The sequence below is a fragment of the Drosophila subpulchrella genome, unplaced genomic scaffold (genome assembly GCF_014743375.2).
Source record: "Drosophila subpulchrella strain 33 F10 #4 breed RU33 unplaced genomic scaffold, RU_Dsub_v1.1 Primary Assembly Seq28, whole genome shotgun sequence".
Taxonomy (NCBI): Eukaryota; Metazoa; Arthropoda; class Insecta; order Diptera; family Drosophilidae; genus Drosophila; species Drosophila subpulchrella.
Window position 1 is genome coordinate 1,192,196 of NW_023665563.1, and position 19,156 is coordinate 1,211,351.

Sequence of the window (19,156 nt, forward strand, 5' to 3'; positions counted from 1 at the left end):
CTGGACAAAGAAAAATTACTTACAACCAAAAATCAACGCTACTAGAGTCAACTACTTCATTACTTAATGAAACAATTTAAAAAGAATATGATTTTGTTTTGTTGTTTGTTTTCCACATTAAAAATATTTGTATACAGGGGTGGTCAAAAGTATTTTCACAAAACAAAAGTTGAATATACTCATAATTTGAATTTACATCTTGTTAACTTTGGCATCAATAGAAAGGTAATTCAAATGCCGTTTGAATGATACAATACATTTTTTAACCCATTCAGTACTTATTGAATAGGACGAATTTGAGTGAAAATGTCCTTTTTGAACTTTATCCTCGACTTGAAAACTTAAATTTTTTGATGCAAAAAGTTTCTTCAAACAAAAATTCGTCCTTTTCAATAAGTACTGAATACGTTAAAAAATGTATTGTATCATTCAAACGGCATTTTAATTACCTTTCAATTGATGCCAAAGTTAACAAGATGTAAGTTCAAATTATGAGTATATTTAACTTTTGTTTTGTGAAAATACTTTTGACCACCCTTGTATATCTTAAGCTTTTTGTCTGTTATCTGAGAGGGTGTGCGTGGGGGTGGAAATAAGTAATTACACCCATACATGCAGGTATTATAGATCTAGGTTGTTAAATAACTTACAGTAAAAATATCAGCCTGAATTTATGAATTTACTGAACTTATGACTGCTTTCTCCAGTAAGCGCAATTACTGAGGAAATCGTTCCGAAGGAAGCTACAGGATACAGTTGTACGATCTGGTCAATTTTTATACCCGTTACTCGTAGAGTAAAAGGGTATACTAGATTCGTCGGAAAGTATGTAACAGGCAGAAGGAAGCGTTTCCGACCCCATAAAGTATATATATTCTTGATCAGGATCACTAGCCGAGTCGATTTAGCCATGTCCGTCTGTCCGTCTGTCCGTATGAACGCTGAGATCTCGGAAACTATAAGAGCTACAATACTTAGATTAGGCATGCAGATTCCTGAGATTCCTGCGCAGCGCAAGTTTGTTTCAGAAGAGTGCCACGCCCACTCTAACGCCCACAAACCGCCCAAAACTGTGGCTCCTACAGTTTTAATGCTAGAACAAAAATTTTAACTGAAATGTATTGTTCTCATCAATACCTACCGATTGACCTAAAAAAAAATTTTCCACGCCCACTTTAACGCCCACAAACCGCCCACAAACCGCCCACAAACCGCCCACAAACCGCCCACAAACTTCAAAAAATCGTAAATATGAACGCGGATATCTCGGAAAATATCAAAGATAGAGAAACGGGATTTCAGATTTAGATTCCGTAGGCTTGAGCGCAGCGTAAGTTTGTTACGCGAATATGCCACGAAAACTCTAACGCCCACAAACCGCCCAAATCTGTGGCGCCCACAATTTTTATGCTAGATAAAAAATTTTAACTGAAATGTATTGGTCTCGTCAATACCTATAGATTGATTTAAAAAAAGTTTGCCACGCCCACTCTAACGCCCACAAACCGCCCAAGCCTGTGGCGCCCACAATTTTCGTGCTAGATAAAAAATTTTAACTGAAATGTATTGGTCTCGTCAATACCTATCGATTGATTTAAAAAAACTTTGCCACGCCCACTCTAACGCCCACAATGCTTAAATATGTCTACCGCCGGTAGGTGGCGCATTTGCTGCTTGCATATCTCCACTTTCCTTTGGTCCCTTTAGCTGAGTAACGGGTATCTGATAGTCGAGGTACTCGACTATAGCGTTCTTCCTTGTTTTACTATATATTTATAATATTTTTATAGATTTTTGGTGAAAGTTTCATAGCGATAGCACATCTAGAAGTATTTATGGCCGCGGCTCCATACAAGCCCGACCACTGTGCACTGGCTTATAAACTCCCGCTCTCCTCTTAGTCTGGACCACAAGGTACTGCTCTACAACTCTACTTTCAGTGTCGAAATTATGCAGAGAAATAATGCTCAGTCGAAGATCCTCAGAACCATTACCGTTGCACCGTGGTTCGTTCGGAACGACAACATTCAGAGAGATCTGAATATGCTCCCCATCAGAGATGAAATAGCGCAAACCATAGAAAGATACTACAATAAACTGTAAACACACCCAAACCACTTCGCAAGACCCATAGGCAGAATGAGCAGCCGCTCTCGTCTTCATCGTAATGACCTTCCCATCCAGAAATAATTATTAGGAACGTGTTAACTAAGTTCAGATTAACTGAAATAATAATATACTATTTTAAGATTTGAAAACTTTGTTTTTAAAAAAAAATTTTTGGAATTAATTTTAGTTATGCCCTTTGAATGAAATGTGTTAAAACTGTTAAAGGATATCAGTATTAAAAAGAATTTGTATTTAAGCGAATCTCTTTTTCCCCGTCACCTAAATAATACGTATACACACACAAGAATGCATGCATATAAACACACATATATCTTGTTTTCAGTATTCATATTTTTATGGAAACATTTTCTTTGTTCCCTTAAACGCCATTTTCCAATTGCTTTGCTGTTTCCATGAGCCAGAGTGCCATGTGCCAAGACACGATGGACAAGCGGAATAGGAAAAAATTGGGGGACTTGGTTAAGGAGGCCTAATATCCGAAAAAAATGTATGCAGGTATTTGCGGGTATGCCTTTTAAAACCACTTTGGCAAATTGTACAACTGAGCAGTGGCTAAAATAAAAAATTAGAAAAAACATTGAATTTTAGGGCAGTTTGGGATCGCTTATTGTACCAATTTAAACTTAGCACGCGTCTTCGAATTATTTCCGAATTTTTGTTGCTTATTTTATATTTTTATTTCAAGCTATTTTTGCTGCAGGAGCTACTTGCCATTTTTCTTATTTGCACCTTTATAACTTAGGTAAGATTGCTGCTTAACCACCATGCCCTTCATAGTCAGAACGAAAGAAATTATAACCTTCACAAAAGATGAAGGAATTACATACTCTAGTTGAAACCACGTCTCGGAAACACAGATAACATCAGCATTGGAGTTTACAAAGTTTGCCTTTTTTCCTGCAGATATGCAAGCCTTCACAACGACTAGATACAATTCAAAGAGTAGAGAGAAGAAATTTTTAAATTAGAGTTTTGTAGCGCACAGCAATTAAACATTACAGTACATAAAAAATTAACCATAAGCAAATAAATAAGTAAATCTTTAGAAAAGAGAGGCGGATAGGCTATAAGCGGGGACTACTCAGTCCTCTCTTTATATGTGGAGGTGGGAAAGATCTGGCATTTCTCCAATAATAAAAACGTCGCCCTTCTCATGCTGCTAAGTCGGAACGAGCCGGATCGGATAACTAAGTCCTAAAGCTCCGATAGGAAGGATTAAAAAATCTTATTTTCAATGTAAAAAAAAGATTACTGGTGGTTTTTGGTATAGTTTTTCTACTCTTGGGATTATAATATTTCAGAATTTCGAAAAATAAAAATTGTTTTAAGTCGGACGACATTATCATACATCTGCCATTGGAACGATCTTATAATTAATGTCAAAACGAATCAAAGACCGTTATATTTCGTTTTCGGTAAATATATACGGTTGTTAATTGATATGGAACAATATCTTAGAATTTCTGCAACTAGTTTTTAGTTTTAGTTAGTTTAGTTTTAGATAGTTTTATTTTAGTTAGTAGGGTAGAGAAACTTCGGCTTGCTGAACTTAAATTATTTTTTTTTTTAAGATATCTTTTATCGAACATTTTATTTCATATTATTAGAGTGGGCGTCGCAAACTTATTTTTAGGTCAATCGTAGGTATTGACGAGACCAATACATTTCAGTTTCCTCCTGAAACAAACTTGCGCTTCGCAAGAGGCTCAGAAATCTGCATGCCAAATCTCAATAGCCTAGCTCTTATAGTTTCCGAGATCTCAGCGTTCATCCGGACAGACAGACAGACGGACGGACGGACATGGCTAGATCGACTCTGCTAGTGATCCTGATCAAGAATATATATAATTTATGGGGTCGGAAACGCATCCTTCTGCCTGTTACATACTTTCCGACGAATCTAGTATACCCTTTTACTCTACGAGTTAAGGGTATAAAAAGAAAACCCGTTGATATTTTTGACGCCTAAATTGGCGGTTACGCAACTACAGGGTGACTATTATATCGGTCTTCGCTCTTTAATCGAAATCGACTTTTACAGAGCCAAGGTGATATCTGTGGTGCGACAATTATCGGCCTCCAATTCTTTTCTAACCAGAGAAGTAATTATTAATAACAATGAGGAAGATTTGCAAGCGCGGCTAAAATATGTTGAATCGGTGTCAACAGATTTTAACGCTGCGCAGGCCAGTTTGGAAAAATTGGATTTGGCGGAATTATCGTGTGATGCGCGGCCTAATATTGCATCTATTTGTTTTGACATCGAGTCAAAACTCTCTCGAGAATTACTTGTGGAACAAAGGCGCAACAGCAATGCAAATTCAACCGCCCTGCGACGACATTTTATAGGAGATGGCAGCCTGAACTCAAGTAGGAGATCAAAGCTCCCGCACTTGGAACTTCCTTGTTTTTGTGGAAATTATACAGACTGGCAGGACTTCTACGCGATGTTTTCAACTGTGAAGAACAATGATCAAGAGCTAAGTAAAATTGAAAAATTCCAATATCGGCGTAGCGTTGGAAACCATACGTTCGCTAGAGCCATCAGATGCGAACTATGATAAGGCTGTGGAATTATTAATTAATCGTTTTGATAACAAGCATTGACATTTCGTGGCACACGTAAAGGCGATATTTGTGTTAAAGGGTGTTGAGATGGGATCTGCGGCAGGTCTTCGCGAGCTAAGCGATAAAATGAACTCCCATCTGCGAGCAATCAGGACGCTTGCTACTACAGACCAAATTCTGGATGGATTTTTTATTAGCATCGTGTCTTCTAAGTTAGATTCGAGAGCTCTGGAACGCTGGGAAGAGGAATTATCATCCCACATCCTGTCTACGTGGACCTCTATCGCTTCATTTTTTGAAAAACGATGCAGGTTAATGGAAAATTTGGATAGCGCCTTGGTAACACAAACATCAGGTGGGAAGACAATCGCATAAACATAACCATAGCGAACTCATTGCGGCATCTACTAACTCCAATAAAACTTTATATAATTTTTGCGAGGGGAGGGATCATGTCAAGTTATTTAAATCTTTCTCCTACCTTGCGCTATAAAGAGGCAAAGAAATTGCATCTGTGCCTTAATTGCTTAAGGAAGGATCATGGCTTGCAGCAACTCTGGCAATTGCAAAAACTGTCATTTGACCCCTAGCCCACATGCGCCATTACCATCATCTTCATCAGGCGGCATCGACCCATCTTCTCAAGCATCCACATTAATTGCATGTTCATCCACATTATCATACCCTCCACCCCTCATAAATAGCATCCAATATCCCGATCAATACGTGCTGCTTGCAACGGCTGTTGGGGAAAGCCTAGAACGTTGTGGTCTGAAAATGCCACTAATTTTGTGGGTGCAAAAAATGAACTTGCTGAACTAGAGGAATTGTTTGAGAGTGAACCCAGTATGTGGAACATAGCTGCAACTTGTCTTCCATATTGTTCAGGTTTTTATACCCGATACTCGTAGAGCAAAAGGGTATACAAGATTCGTTGGAAATTATGTAACAGGTAGAAGGAAGTGTTTCCGACCCCATAAAGTATATATATTCTTGATCAGCATCACTAGCCGAGTCGATCTAGCCATGTCCGTCTGTCTGTCCGTATGAACGCTGTCATCGCGAAGACTATAAATGCTGCAATTCTGGTATTTGGCATGTAGATTCTATAGATTCCAGAGCATCGCAAGTTTGTTTCGTCAGTGTGCCACGCCCACTCTAACGCCCACAAACAGACCAAAACTGAAATTTATTAGTCTCATAAATACCTATCGATTGACCCAACGCCCATAACGCTTAAATCTGTCTGCCGCCCACTTAACCGTATATTTAGATCGCGGGTAGGTGGCGCATTACAATCTCGCTTTGCTGCTTCCATTTCTTCATCTCCCTTTGGTCCCTTTAGTTGAGTAACGGGTATCTGATAGTCGAGGTACTCGACTATAGCGTTCTCCCTTGTTAAATTTAATAATTATAACTGCAAGGGTATACAAACTTTTCTCCTTTTCATACAAATTTTTTCCGACATTGTCACATTCAAAAAATCATAACAAATATAAGCAAAATGATTTTTGAAAAATTCTTTTTGCAGTTACTATTATTTTTGTTTAAAGAAACTTTTTGCATCCAAAAATTTAAGTTTTCAAGTCGAGGAAAAAAGTTTAAAAAGTAGATGTTTACTCAAATTCGTATTTTTCAATAAGTACTGTATGGGTTAAGAAATGTATTGTATCATTCAAACGGCATTTAAATTACCTTTCCATTGATGCCAAAGTTTACAAGAAGTAAGTTCAAATTATGAGTATATTTAACTTTTGTTTTGTAAAAATTCTTATGCCGACCACTGTATACTTCATCAGCATCACGAAACGAGTTGATACAGCCATGTCCGACTATCGGTTTGTCCATTTGAACGATTTGGTTTCGGAAACTATAAAAGCTAGAGAGTTGGGATTTGAGATTTAGATTCCTTAGCTTTTCATTTAGTTCAATCTTGTTATAAGAATGCCACTTTTACTATTCAAGATTTTTGTTTTTGTCGGGGCGGGGATGGCTTGATCGCTGAAATAGAAGCAAATCCCAAGAACGAAGGTTCAAAAAACACGGGAGTATTTTCGGGTTGTTGCGCGACGTGCCTGGGTGTTTATTTGGACACTTGAAAAATAATGAAGCGTTCCAGAGAGGATCTGAGACTTAGTGGAGAGGTGAAGAGCGGAGGGCAGTGCGAGCGAGCGAGATGTAGTCATCTGGAGAAAACTGCCGCTCAAATTAAACATCCTTTTGGCGTGAACAGTTTAGATTATCCATATAACCACTAAAATATGAGCAAATAAAATAAAAAAAAATAAACGTTTTCTGAATTTTTTTTTTGCTATTCGAGAGCATTTATTTTGTTAGCTCTTTGCTTAGTGTAAATTATAGGGTTTATTGAGCTATCATTTTCATAATATTGGCAAAAAAATGCGATCGCGAACGTACGTAAAATGGAAGTCGACTTCGGCTTAATCTAGTAAAATGCTAAAATCTGCAAATTGGGACGGAATATTCTAAAGCAATAACTTTACTTTCAAAATGAATTCATGTAGCTTTCTATTTAGTCTGTTCCCAAGGAAATTTCTCCATTTGTTTTTTTTTTATTGAGTTAAGTACCGGTCGCGAACGTACTGGTCGCGAACGTCCCTTTTTTTATGTTGTTTTATTAACAGTTAATTGAACATTTTTTCGCCCTCTTTGGATGTTTATCTTATTATAAGATTGTAACAAAGATATTTGGCAGAAAAAGTGGAAGCAAATCATATGTTTTCCTAGCGAATTAATTAATTGTAAAAAAGCCTTTAAAAGTGGCTACAAATGAAAAAAAATACATTTTTTCAGTTTTCAGTGAAATTTCTTCAACAAAACAAATGAATTATGCTGTGGTTCCACTGTATTATGACCATTTATTTGTGGAAATACGCAAAAAATACGATGATTATGAAGATTTTTTTGTTTCGGTCCTGGTTGACCATTTGGCGGATTTGCCCATATGTCAAATTGGACTATTGATAAAAAAGTAATTGGCAATTGGGGATTTAAAAGCTAGCGTGTTAAAATGTTGCATGTACATTTTAGTAGCGCCTAATAAGGCCCTGTTTGATTCAACAGAGTGCCTACGCTCACTTTAACGCCCATAACGCTAAGTTTTACTTAGCGCCCACATTTTTAAAGCTATAGAGTTAACATTTGACCTGCAGACTCTCCTGCAAACCTTTCGAATGTACGGTTTCTGTATTATATGTATGATTTTAATTCCATGTTATGGCTTATCTGCAAGGGAATATCCATTTTGTTTCGCCGATGCTAGCTCAAATTTATATTTTAAAAACTAATATCACATTTGTTTTAAATCTTCGCAATATTTTAGGGATGGAATTGGAGATGGTCAGCTATGTACATGCTATAAGTATGAAATTCCACAGTTTGAAATGGTTTGTGGAGATCGGATCAAAATTTCATTTATTGTGGTCCAAAAGCGCATAAATACTCGAATTTTTATGGTAAGTTATTGACGTATTTAGTATATAAATGTATGTTTTTGGGAAAAATGCAAGATAACATAGGAGAAAGGTTCTTTTTTTCTGCAGAGCATTCAAAATTTTTGCCCTTGCAAAGGCTATTCTCATTCCGGGCAGCCTAAAACCGAATTACATTAAATGTTCGACTTGAGGACTTTGTCGAGCTCAATTCAAAGGCTTTCTATTTTGAATCTTTTTGTAAAAAATTCAAGAAGTAAACGATTTTGAATTTGTAAGCCATCGCGTGGCACAGTCTTAAAGTAACCGCTGGCATTTTATTGTGTTTATTTTCTATTTGTTATTATCAATTTCCGAGTTCTACAATTTGATTATTGGAGCGCTTGTCACGATTTGAGTAAGGTGAATTTACTTAAAGATTAAAGATTACAGTTTGTAGCACATTATTTGTAAACTTTAATTTTGGTTCGTTTTTTATTGTTTAATTGGTAAGGTGCGGGCGAAGGGAAACAACATTTTTCTATCCAGTATATCGCTTTCCTTAAGCCAAATATAAAGGGGTAAGATAGGGTTTTACCCCACAAACAAGCACTTTTATAAGTTTTTTATATAATGAATGATATTTGGTATTTCAAGCCTACGTGATTTTGTACATTTAAATTCATGTTTGCTTAGTAATAAAAAAAACAACATTTTAAATATATCGAAATCTCTCCTATTTCCAAGAGCAGTTATTCGGAGAATTAAAAAATGTAGTCATTCGGTTGGCTTGATGACTGGTAAGAGGATCATCAGAAAAGTATTATGTAAATTTTGTATGTTGAGAACCTCGAAATCTACCGTTTAAACGAAGGAAAAGAAAAACAATAAAATGGCGACGATTTTACAAAAAAAAACGAACCAACAACAAATATTTTTATACCCTTGGAGAGGGTATATTGATTTCAGTCAGAAGTTTGCAACGCAGTGAAGGAGACGTTTCCGACACCATAAAGTATATATATTCTTGATCAGCATGACTAGACGAGTCGATCTAGCCATGTCCGTCTGTCCGTCTGTCCGTCCGTTTCTACGCAAACTAGTCTCTCAGTTTTAAAGCCATCGGGCTGAAACTTTCCCAAAAGTCTTATATCTTTTGCAGGTAGTACCAGCCGGATCGGACAGCTATATCTTATAGCTCCCATGGGAAAATCGGAAAAAAATTTTTTTTTAATTATATCTTTGGTGTTTTTTAGCTTATAACCTCCTAAGCTTGGAAATAACATTTTTTAATTAGTTTTGAATTTCGAATTAAATTTTACCGAAATCGGACGACTATATCATAAAGCTGCCATAGGAACGATCGGAAAATTGGTGGGGAAATAATATGGAACAAATTTTAGCTTCGGTGTTTTTTATCATATAACCTCCTACGCTTGGAAATAACATTTGTTAATTAGTTCTGAGTTTCGAATTTAATTTTATCAAAATCGGACGACTATATCATAAAGCTGCCATAGGAACGATCGGAAAATTGGTGGGAAAATAATATGAAACAAATTATATCTTCGGTGCTTTTTAACATAAAACCTCCTACGCTTGGAAATGACATATTTTAATTAGTTCTGAATTTCCAATTTAATTTTTTCAAAATCGGACGACTATATCATATAGCTGCCATAGGAAGGATCGGAAAATTGGTGTGAAAATAATATGAAACAAATTATAGCTTCGATATTTTTTGACATATTATCTATTGGGACTATTGGGAATATCATTTTATGTATTTTTATACCCGTTACTCGTAGAGTAAAAGGGTATACTAGATTCGTCTTAAAGTATGTAACAGGCAGAAGGAAGCGTTTCCGACCCCATAAAGTATATATATTCTTGATCAGGATCACTAGCCGAGTCGATCTAGCCATGTCCGTCTGTCCGTCTGTCTGTCTGTCCGGATGAACGCCGAGATCTTGGAAACTATAAGAGCTAGGCTATTGAGATTTGGCGTGCAGATTCCTGAGCTTCTTACGCAGCGCAAGTTTGTTTCAGTAGAGTGCCACGCCCACTCTAACGCCCACAAACCGCCCAAAACTGTGGCTCCTACAGTTTTGATGCTAGAGTAAAAATTTAAACTGAAATAAATTGTTCTCATCAATACCTATCGATTGACCCAAAAAAAAATTGCCACGCCCACTTAAACGCCCACAAACTTCAAAAAATCGTTAGTATGAACGCGGATATCTCGGAAACTATCAAAGATAGAGTATTGGGATTTCTTATTTAGATTCCGCAGCGTAAGTTTGTTATGCGAATATGCCACGCCCACTCTAACGCCCACAAACCGCCCAAGCCTGTGGCACCCACAATTTTTATGCTAGATAAAAAATTTTAACTGAAATGTATTGGTCTCGTCAATACCTATCGATTGATCCAAAAAAAATGTTGCCACGCCCACTCTAACGCCCATCACGCTTAAATCTGTAAACCGCCGGTAGGTGGCGCATTTCAATCTCGCTTTGCTGCTTGCATATTTCCATTTCCATTTGGTCCCTTTAGCTGAGGTAGTCGAGGTAGTCGAGGTAGTCGAGGTACTCGACTATAGCATTCTCCCTTGTTAAATTTAATAATTATAACTTCAAGGGTATACAAACTTCGGCTTGCCGAAGTTAACTTCCTTTCTTGTTTTTTGTCTCTTTGTGAGATATCTTTACAACAACAAAAATCAAAAATTACTTTGAAAATGGGAATAAAAAATTTAAATCTATAACAATTTGTTCTAATATTTTGAAATTTTTTTTTTGTATTTTTAAGATAAACAATTTTTATTTGAAACTGAATATGAAATAAACGAGAAATATCTAAAATACATTAATATTAAAACACTATTAATTATATTGCATATTCTCCGACTCTCATTCGTATGCAAAGTAATGTACAATAAATGGCACTGAATTTGGCCGTACGTACATTGTTAAATTATTGTTAAGTCTATAAATTAAATCGAAGAAAAAATGCATAATTCCAAGCATCAGAATATTGTGCAAATATGTGCCAAGCATACAGTGAGAATTAAAAGGTTCCCAGTCATCTGCCAATTTAGGCTCCCAAAAATTGTTCGATATCTTTTCATTGTATATCCGCATAAATATTTGCACATATTTTTCTCCAAGTGGTACTAAAAGGAATCTAGCCCGACGTGTAGCCCTCAAGGAAGTCATCGATGGTCTAAAAAATACGGCTTTTCTGCAAAGAACTTCAGTAACATCATCGACAGGAAAAAAAGAGCCTTAACCACTATTCAAGCTCAAAGTGGAGCCAGACAGCAGAGTCTTAAAGAAAAATGAAGTGCATCCCATTTATCACCTGCACCGATGAATTAAGGTGGAAAAGGATCGGCCCAATGCAATGCACAAATTGTCTGGAATATGGACACACCAGGGCATACTGTTCACTTCAAACAGTCTGTATAGTTTGTGCAGACTTCCACAATTCGGCAAACTCTCCTGTCAACAAGAAAGACCCCAAAAAGAAGAAATGCGTAAACAGCCAAGAAAACCACACGCCAAACTACAGGGGCTGTCCGATCTTCAAACAGGAGCACGGTGTGGCGATCAGCCGATGCGTACTCTGGACGGATTCTAAGACAGTTCTGCATCGGATAAGCGGAACCCACCGGAGATACAAGCAGTTTGTCGGAAACCGGGTGGCAGAAATCTTGGAATCCACGAAGATGTCCCAATGGAAATGGATACCGTCTGCCAAAAACGTGGCAGACGACGTGACGAGGGCGCAGCAGCACGTGGACCTCAGTATCGGTTTGCTGTGGCTAAGCGGGCCTCCATTCCTGAAGGAACCTGAAGAAAGCTGGCCATGATCTTCATCGAGAGACTCCCCACCGGACGATGATGAAAAAGAGATGAAATGTGAGTTTGCACTGGTCATGGCAAACGACCCCTTTATTTCGTTACAGAGATTTTCGAGCTATAACCGATTGGTTAAGAGTACCGCGTGTACTACGTAGCGAACGAGAGGACCACGGACTTACGTCGATAGAATGCGCTGATGCAGACCGCACACTGATCCGGCAATCGCAGCGAGAAGCGTTTGCTGAGGAAATCCAAGGAAAGGCCGTCGCCAAGGGCATTATTCCCGTACTTCGACGGCGAGGGAGTTATGCGTGTCAGTGGGAGCATAGACGAAGCGTCTTGTGTGCCATACAGCACGCGACACCCGATCATACTGTTCCACAAGGACGCACTGGCGGAGATGATTGTGTATCACCACCACAAGAAGATGTGCCACCAAAACCTGGAGGCGACTGTCAGCGAGATCCGGCAGAAGTTCTGGATTACGAACTTACGGAGGCTGCTGCGGAAGGTGGTAGCTAACTGCCAGATATGTAAACTACGGAGGGCGCGACCAACGCAGCCCCTGATGGATTGGCTGATTGGCTGGAGGCCAATGGATGGCCGTTTAAGTACACCGGCCTGGACTACTTCGGACCCTTGTTTGTGACGATTAGACGTCGCACTGAGAAAAGGTGGGTGGCTTTATTCACCTGTCTAACCACAAGGGCCATACACCTGGAGATGGCCCATGATTTGTCGACAGATTCCTGCATCATCGCTATGAGGAACTTCATGAGCCGGCTTGGACCGGTAGTCAGGATAATGAGCGACAATGGAAATAACTTCGTTGGAGCCAATCGAGAGGCCAAGAGATTCAGCGAACTATTCGAGCCTGTAAGGATCCAAGGCGAGCTGCCGTCCAAAGGGATCGAATAGATATTTAACTGCCCAGCGAACCCAGCTGAGGGTGGTGCCTGGGAGAGGATGGTCCAGTGCGTGAAGAAGGTGCAGGCGCATACAATGAAGGAGCTTGCACCCAAGAAGAACGTACTGGAGAATTTATTGATTGAGGCGGAGAGCATAGTGAACTCTCGTCCGCTCACTCATTTACCGGTTACGGTGGACCAGGAGGCTCCACTAACACCCAACGATTTGCTGAAAGGAGTGCCCGATGTTCCGAATCTTCCCAGAGATGACGGACAGGTGTCCGAGAAGTGCGCCACCAGGAAGCAGTGGCGCATCGCACGAATGATGAGGGACAGATTCTGGAAACGATCGGTACATGAGTACCTGCCAACACTTGTGCGCAGGGAGAAATGGTGCCAGCGCGTCGAGCCCATACGTCGAGGAGATCTGGTGTTCATCTGCGACCCGGCCGTAGAGAGTGGAGACGAGGCGTCGTGGAAGAGGTGTGCGTCGGAAGTGATGGAGTACCTCGACGAGCAGCTGTGCGGACTGACGATCGAGCCAAGACTACTATGCGTCCCGCTTCGAAGCTAGATGTGCTGGATGTGGTGAATGCGGCTGCTTCACGGGGGCGGGGATGTCGCGGAACGGGTTAGTTTATCGATAGTCAGATAAGTTTGAATTTAGAGCCACCAGTGTTAGTATATTCTCTTGTGAGATGTTCGAAATTTTTAAGATTGGTCATACTGAATCGGCTTAGGTTTAACCGATGTTTACCGCTTCGGATCACTCCGATTGCGCTATCCCATAGAGAGGGAAGGGAAGATAAATTGTGTATTTCAAGTTAAGCTAACTGATGTACATTTTTAGAATAAAACAACTCTTATTGCGTTCATCGCTCACTGTTTTGGAAAGGCAATTGTTTGCTTGTTGTTTGCGAATTTAACGGCCTAGAAAAGAGGCACCTGGGACGTGCCTGGCAAGAACATTGAGAATAATGCGCTGCATCCGGAATAATGCAGCGCATTATTTCTCGATGTATCTCAAGCTTTCGATCGAATATGGCTCGATGTCCTCATGCATAAAATTATCACACTTGTCTGTTTACATTCACAAGCTACTTGAGTCGTATCTCTGCAACAGGTGCAGTAAGGTGCAACACAACAACATCCGACGACGACTACATTATCGAAGCTGGAGTCCCGCAAGGAAACGTACTTGGGCCTACTCCGTTCGTCCTATACACAGCGGATATTCCTACAAACGCTCAGCTAACAACATCTACGTTCGCTGACGACACTGCAGTCCTAAGTCGCTCAAGGTGCACAAGCTGAGCAACAACAACAAGAGGTGGCTATCTGACTGGCTTATTAAAATAAATTAACAAAAATTTAAACACAACGTTTACTCTCAACAGGCAAACATGCCCTCCACTATCATTGAATAGAACGCAGATTCCCCAAGTCAACGACGAACGACTAACCTGGAGAAGACACATCGAATGCAAGAAACTACATCTAAAATTAAAAGAAAGCAGATTCCACTGTATCTTAAACGCTCGTTCGCCCCTGCGCCTGGTCTACAAAGTCCTGCTCTACAACTCTACTCTCAAGCCCATCTGGACAACACGAGCAGCAGCAATCGAAAATCCCCAGGGCACCATGTTCGCAACCAAAACATCCACAGGGACCTCAGCATTCTTGCTGTAAAAGATGAAATATACAAACAAAAAGCGCCCTACAATGAAAAACTCTCTGTGCACCACAATCGTCTCGCAAGAGGCTTGACTTGGGTTTCCAGCAGATCCCGCCTACAACGCAACGACCTCCCAACCCAGCAATAACTTTCGGGGCCCCTTACCAGTCATACACTGTTAGTCAGGTTAATAGTATAAGACTTGATACACTTGTTGTTAGTATCCAATGGGAGAGGATTCATTAATAAATACAATCGGATATACATATTTTCTTCATTCCCAGCATTCTATTTCCACAAATTACATTTTTCCGTCGGCCATCCCATTAAATAAATTAAATAAAAATTCCACTAACCGACACGAAAATTTTTTTTTATTAATAAAAATTAAGTACCATCCACCAATAAGTTGGTATTTTTTCTTTCCTGAAATTATTGAAAAGGCAAAAATTCCAGTATTCGGTCCCAATTATACCATACAACAAAAATACCCAAAATAAATACTGTTGTTTTTCCACGGGTGACATATAAATTCCTTTCGGACCGTCCCTATACAATATTATTGGGGTTAGTTTCGCACACTAATTTAAGGTTGGTCCGTGCTCCAATTCCAACCCTCGACCAAGTGCCACATATAGCGTTTTTCTTGTCTATACCTCGTTTCACCGTTCCAGAAGTGTGCCAGGTTTCCTTTTTTTTGACAAAAATATAAGCGCGCATATTCCGAATCGAAACAGTACCACATTTTTGCCATGTCCCTTGGAAGTTATAACAACAAGTTGTCTATTCCACTTGCAGTAGTCCCAGGCATCTCAGTAGATCCGCCCGCACCCGAACTAAGCAATAAATCTTCGTCGCCCCCACAAATCGAGACGTAAACCAATTTAAAGTTATCGTCCAAACGAATAAAACAAGCCTTATTGGACAAAATCCATGTACCAAATTTTTTTTCGATTTGTATACCCGTTACGAAACACATTATGTACATAGAACTACCGAGAAGGGATAGTTTTATACTTAGAAATTTTCTGTCATCTTTCTCGAATGTTAGTACTTCAGACAGGTCTGACAGGTTAGAGTGCGAGTGTCGAACTTTTTTATGTTGTTTTCGAGATCACAGCGTTCATATGGATAGGCGACATGGTTGGATCGATTCGGTCAGTGACTTTAATCAAGAATATAACTATATACTTTATGGGGTCGAAAACGCTTTCCTTTTACATAACTAACTATAAGAACACAATTTAGTCTGCTTACTTAATAAATTTATTGTATCTTAATAGGAAAGTGGGAAAGAACCTAAAATAGATAGCTCTTTAAAGAAATTTTCAACTTCCTTTTAACAAAAATGAATACCAACCAGATAGTTGCAAAATGAACAAAAGGAGTTGAATATGAAAAGAATAGCATTATTTTCGCTATGAAATTATATTCGTGCTCTTAGTGCAAGGCTGAAGTTACAGCAGCGCAGCTTTTCGGTTTTGAGGCGGTTCGTTGCCCATCGCTTTGTCGTCGTACTTTTCACACTGCATGTGTTGATCTCCCGGAGGATGCTTTTAGATTATTAACAAATATTGCGAACCTACTCTGGCAGTGTGATGGCTCTGTTGTGAGTAATGATTCACACTCCAAAATCGATGAAGTAATGGAAGACCTATATATAAATTGGTTTAAACTCAAAGTTTCTGAAGGCTTTTCCCATTTCTGCTAATGACAATAACAATGTCAGTCATCGTAATAAAGTGGTGAAACCATTGGCTCCAGCTTCTTCAATTGGTCGTCAAGCCAGCCATGCAGACCTGGTACCCCCCGCACCAGTTTCTACTCACAGGAACAAGAGGAAAATAGTTGGTCAAGCTCCTAGTTGTGAACAGCTCGAAGTTTTGCCGAGCAATAAATTCCTTCATATTGGTAGATTCAAAGCGCACGTAAAATCTGATTCTGAGTGTGAATATGTTGCAAATAAGCTAGGCGTGGATACGGCCACCATAATCTGCAAGCCTTTAGTCAAAAATGGTCTAGATGTTGCTACATTGGAATTCGTCAACTTTAAAAAAGGAATACCTGAGCAGCACTTTCAGACTGTGTTTAGTGATGCATTCTGGCCCAATCCAATCAAAGTCAGCCGATTCATCCTTAGAGATAGGCCGACTGTTGATGGGAACGTTTTGGATTTGCACAATAATCATACATCGGACTGAAAAAACACGCAATAATCGGTGCCTCTGGTGTGGATTTTACTACGGCAAATTTGTGTGATCCTCTTCCTCATCTTCATGCTACTTATTTGCAATGTCAACGTTTGCTGGATTCGATATCGCTAGCTGCTACCATTACCCACTTATACGCCGGTCGCAGTGCACTCTTAAGTATTGGGCGCTCGTCAATGCCAAATCAAAAACATAATCAGCTCTCATCCTATTTTAGATTCCATAAAGATTCCCGCTCTAAGCGCGCTCTTCGGAGTTGTGCGATTATCGGAGTTGTGCGCTCATCGGAGTTGTGCGCTCATCACAATCGAACCAACAACAACGTCAGCTGGAGTTGTCGTTGCCTGATTTGTGTTACGTTCGTCTGATGCTCACAAAAATTCAACGGTTTGAGCTTTCGAAATTTGCTTTGATTAATACTCTTGGTCACAATATCATTGCCTTATGAGCGCTCTCCTCTCTGACGCTTCAAAATTGCTTGGATTTCTCATCGACTGCTTTGTGTGGCTTTTTTCGATGGCTGCATCAACAACAACATTGCCCTTCTCTTCTCAACTTGGATAGATATGCACATTTAACGGCGGCTTTGCCATCGCTCTTAAGAACTAGTTGCTCTTTACTAAAAGTATCTAGCAAACCTCAGGAATGTATCGATCCTAGTCTGCATGATAAAACTCGTATCAAAGTTACTACATTACTGAAGGCGATCTGCGGGCCTACAACATTGGGAACGCAAAATCAAATACTTCTTACGTCATTGGACTATGATGCCTTAAATGCGAATCTGGAGGTTGTTGATCGTTCTATTCTGAGTACAACCCCACTAAAAGTTTATTTTCTAAACATCTCTGGAATGCAGACAAACGCGGATCAAGTATACCTTTCCACATCACATTGCAAGTTTGATGTTATAGTTTTAGTTGAAACTTGGCTCAACATAAACTTTTTTTTTGTTCCATGTGTTCCGCAAAGACAGAGATATCACGAAAACCCACTGTGCTAGAGGGGGTGGTGTAATTGTTGCTGTTCGCTGCAATTTGCGCTGCAATTTGCGCTGCTCTGCAATTGGTCTTATCATTGAAGTTGCGGTGTCGATAATTGGAGAATCGGAAACGCTGCAAATTGTTGTGTCATACATACCACGGAATGGTTCATATAAACTATACAAGGATCATCTGGAAAACAATACCGGCATCTTCAATAATCTGCAAGACTATCAACATATCTGTGACTGGCGACTTTAATCAATCATCACTCGTTTGGTCTCAGGATCCTGAGCACCACTCTTCACTGTCAAGCAACATACATCAACCATACGAGATTCTTTTCATCGATGATATTTTCAGTATAGGCTTAATACAAGTCAATAATATATTCAAAACTTACATAAAATTTTAGACTTAGTATTCGCTAGCGCTGATATTAACTTGTAATTCACCTATAAGGATTTGTGATATCCATCATAGACTATTGCTACTAGGTATAAACTTTTACGGTTTTGCGCCTTCAACTGAACATTCTCCTAGATTTATTTTCAACGAAACTAGCCTTTGTTCCATCAGAAATGAGATATCTGCCATTAATTGGAAATCAGTTTTATCGCGTCAGTTTGGAGTCGTGTTATGACACTTTTTTAGTTGTTACTTTAAACATCATAAAAAATGCTCGGAAAAGGGTCCACAGTTCTTTTAAGTTGCCTTGGTATAAGAAAGGTTGGAAAAAGCTTAAAAATCTTAGAAATAAATTCTATAATAGGTTCTTAGTTACACAGGATCCTAGTGATTGGAATAGACACTTGCAGGACAAACGAGAATTTTAATTTCTAAATAAATTACTTTACAGTACTAGCGAAAATTTAGATCGGGCTAAAAATTAATCCCAACTCTTTTTGGCGATTTATCAGTTCGAAGAAGAACGCTTCTTCAGTCCCATCTGCTACGTTCCTAGGGAATTTATCTGCGCGTTCAAATACAGAAACTGCAAATCTCTGCCTCTTATTTTAAAGCTAATTTTGAGTCAACAGCAGCCTGGAATGATATATGATGGACGTTGATGCACTACGAGCAGTACAAACAAGTGGCCCAACGACACCAAGCACGTGCTTGTTACGCGCGGGGCCCTTCTATAAATTTGGGCAAAAATGCGAGTTCGCGAGGAAGATACAAAAAACAAATAGAGACGGGACACAAATGAAAATGAAAGAAGCAACTAAGAGTGAAGCAAATGAGTTAAAATATTAGTTTTTAATACCGGGATAGAAGATGATGTGCAAATTAAATGGTAAAGATTGTTATAATTATTACATAGAACGCGAAAGGGCTCGTGCAGACAAAAATTTGATGTACATCGTGGCAAATTTAGGGGATAA

General features: G+C 39.2%; 1 protein-coding gene across 3 annotated transcripts in view; it reads left to right on the forward strand.

Moving 5' to 3' along the window:
* Nucleotides 1-19,156, forward strand: part of LOC119559655 (protein argonaute-3) — a 336,633-nt gene that overhangs the window by 275,502 nt on the left and 41,975 nt on the right. For 2 of the 3 annotated variants that reach the window (XM_037872705.1, XM_037872703.1), the window contains one exon: nucleotides 8,042-8,174. The exons of the other annotated variant lie outside the window; for it this stretch is intronic. In XM_037872705.1, coding sequence (XP_037728633.1) covers nucleotides 8,042-8,157 — 116 coding nt within the window. In that variant the 3' untranslated portion in view covers nucleotides 8,158-8,174. The remainder of the gene's footprint in view (nucleotides 1-8,041; nucleotides 8,175-19,156) is intronic. 3 annotated transcript variants of the gene reach the window in all.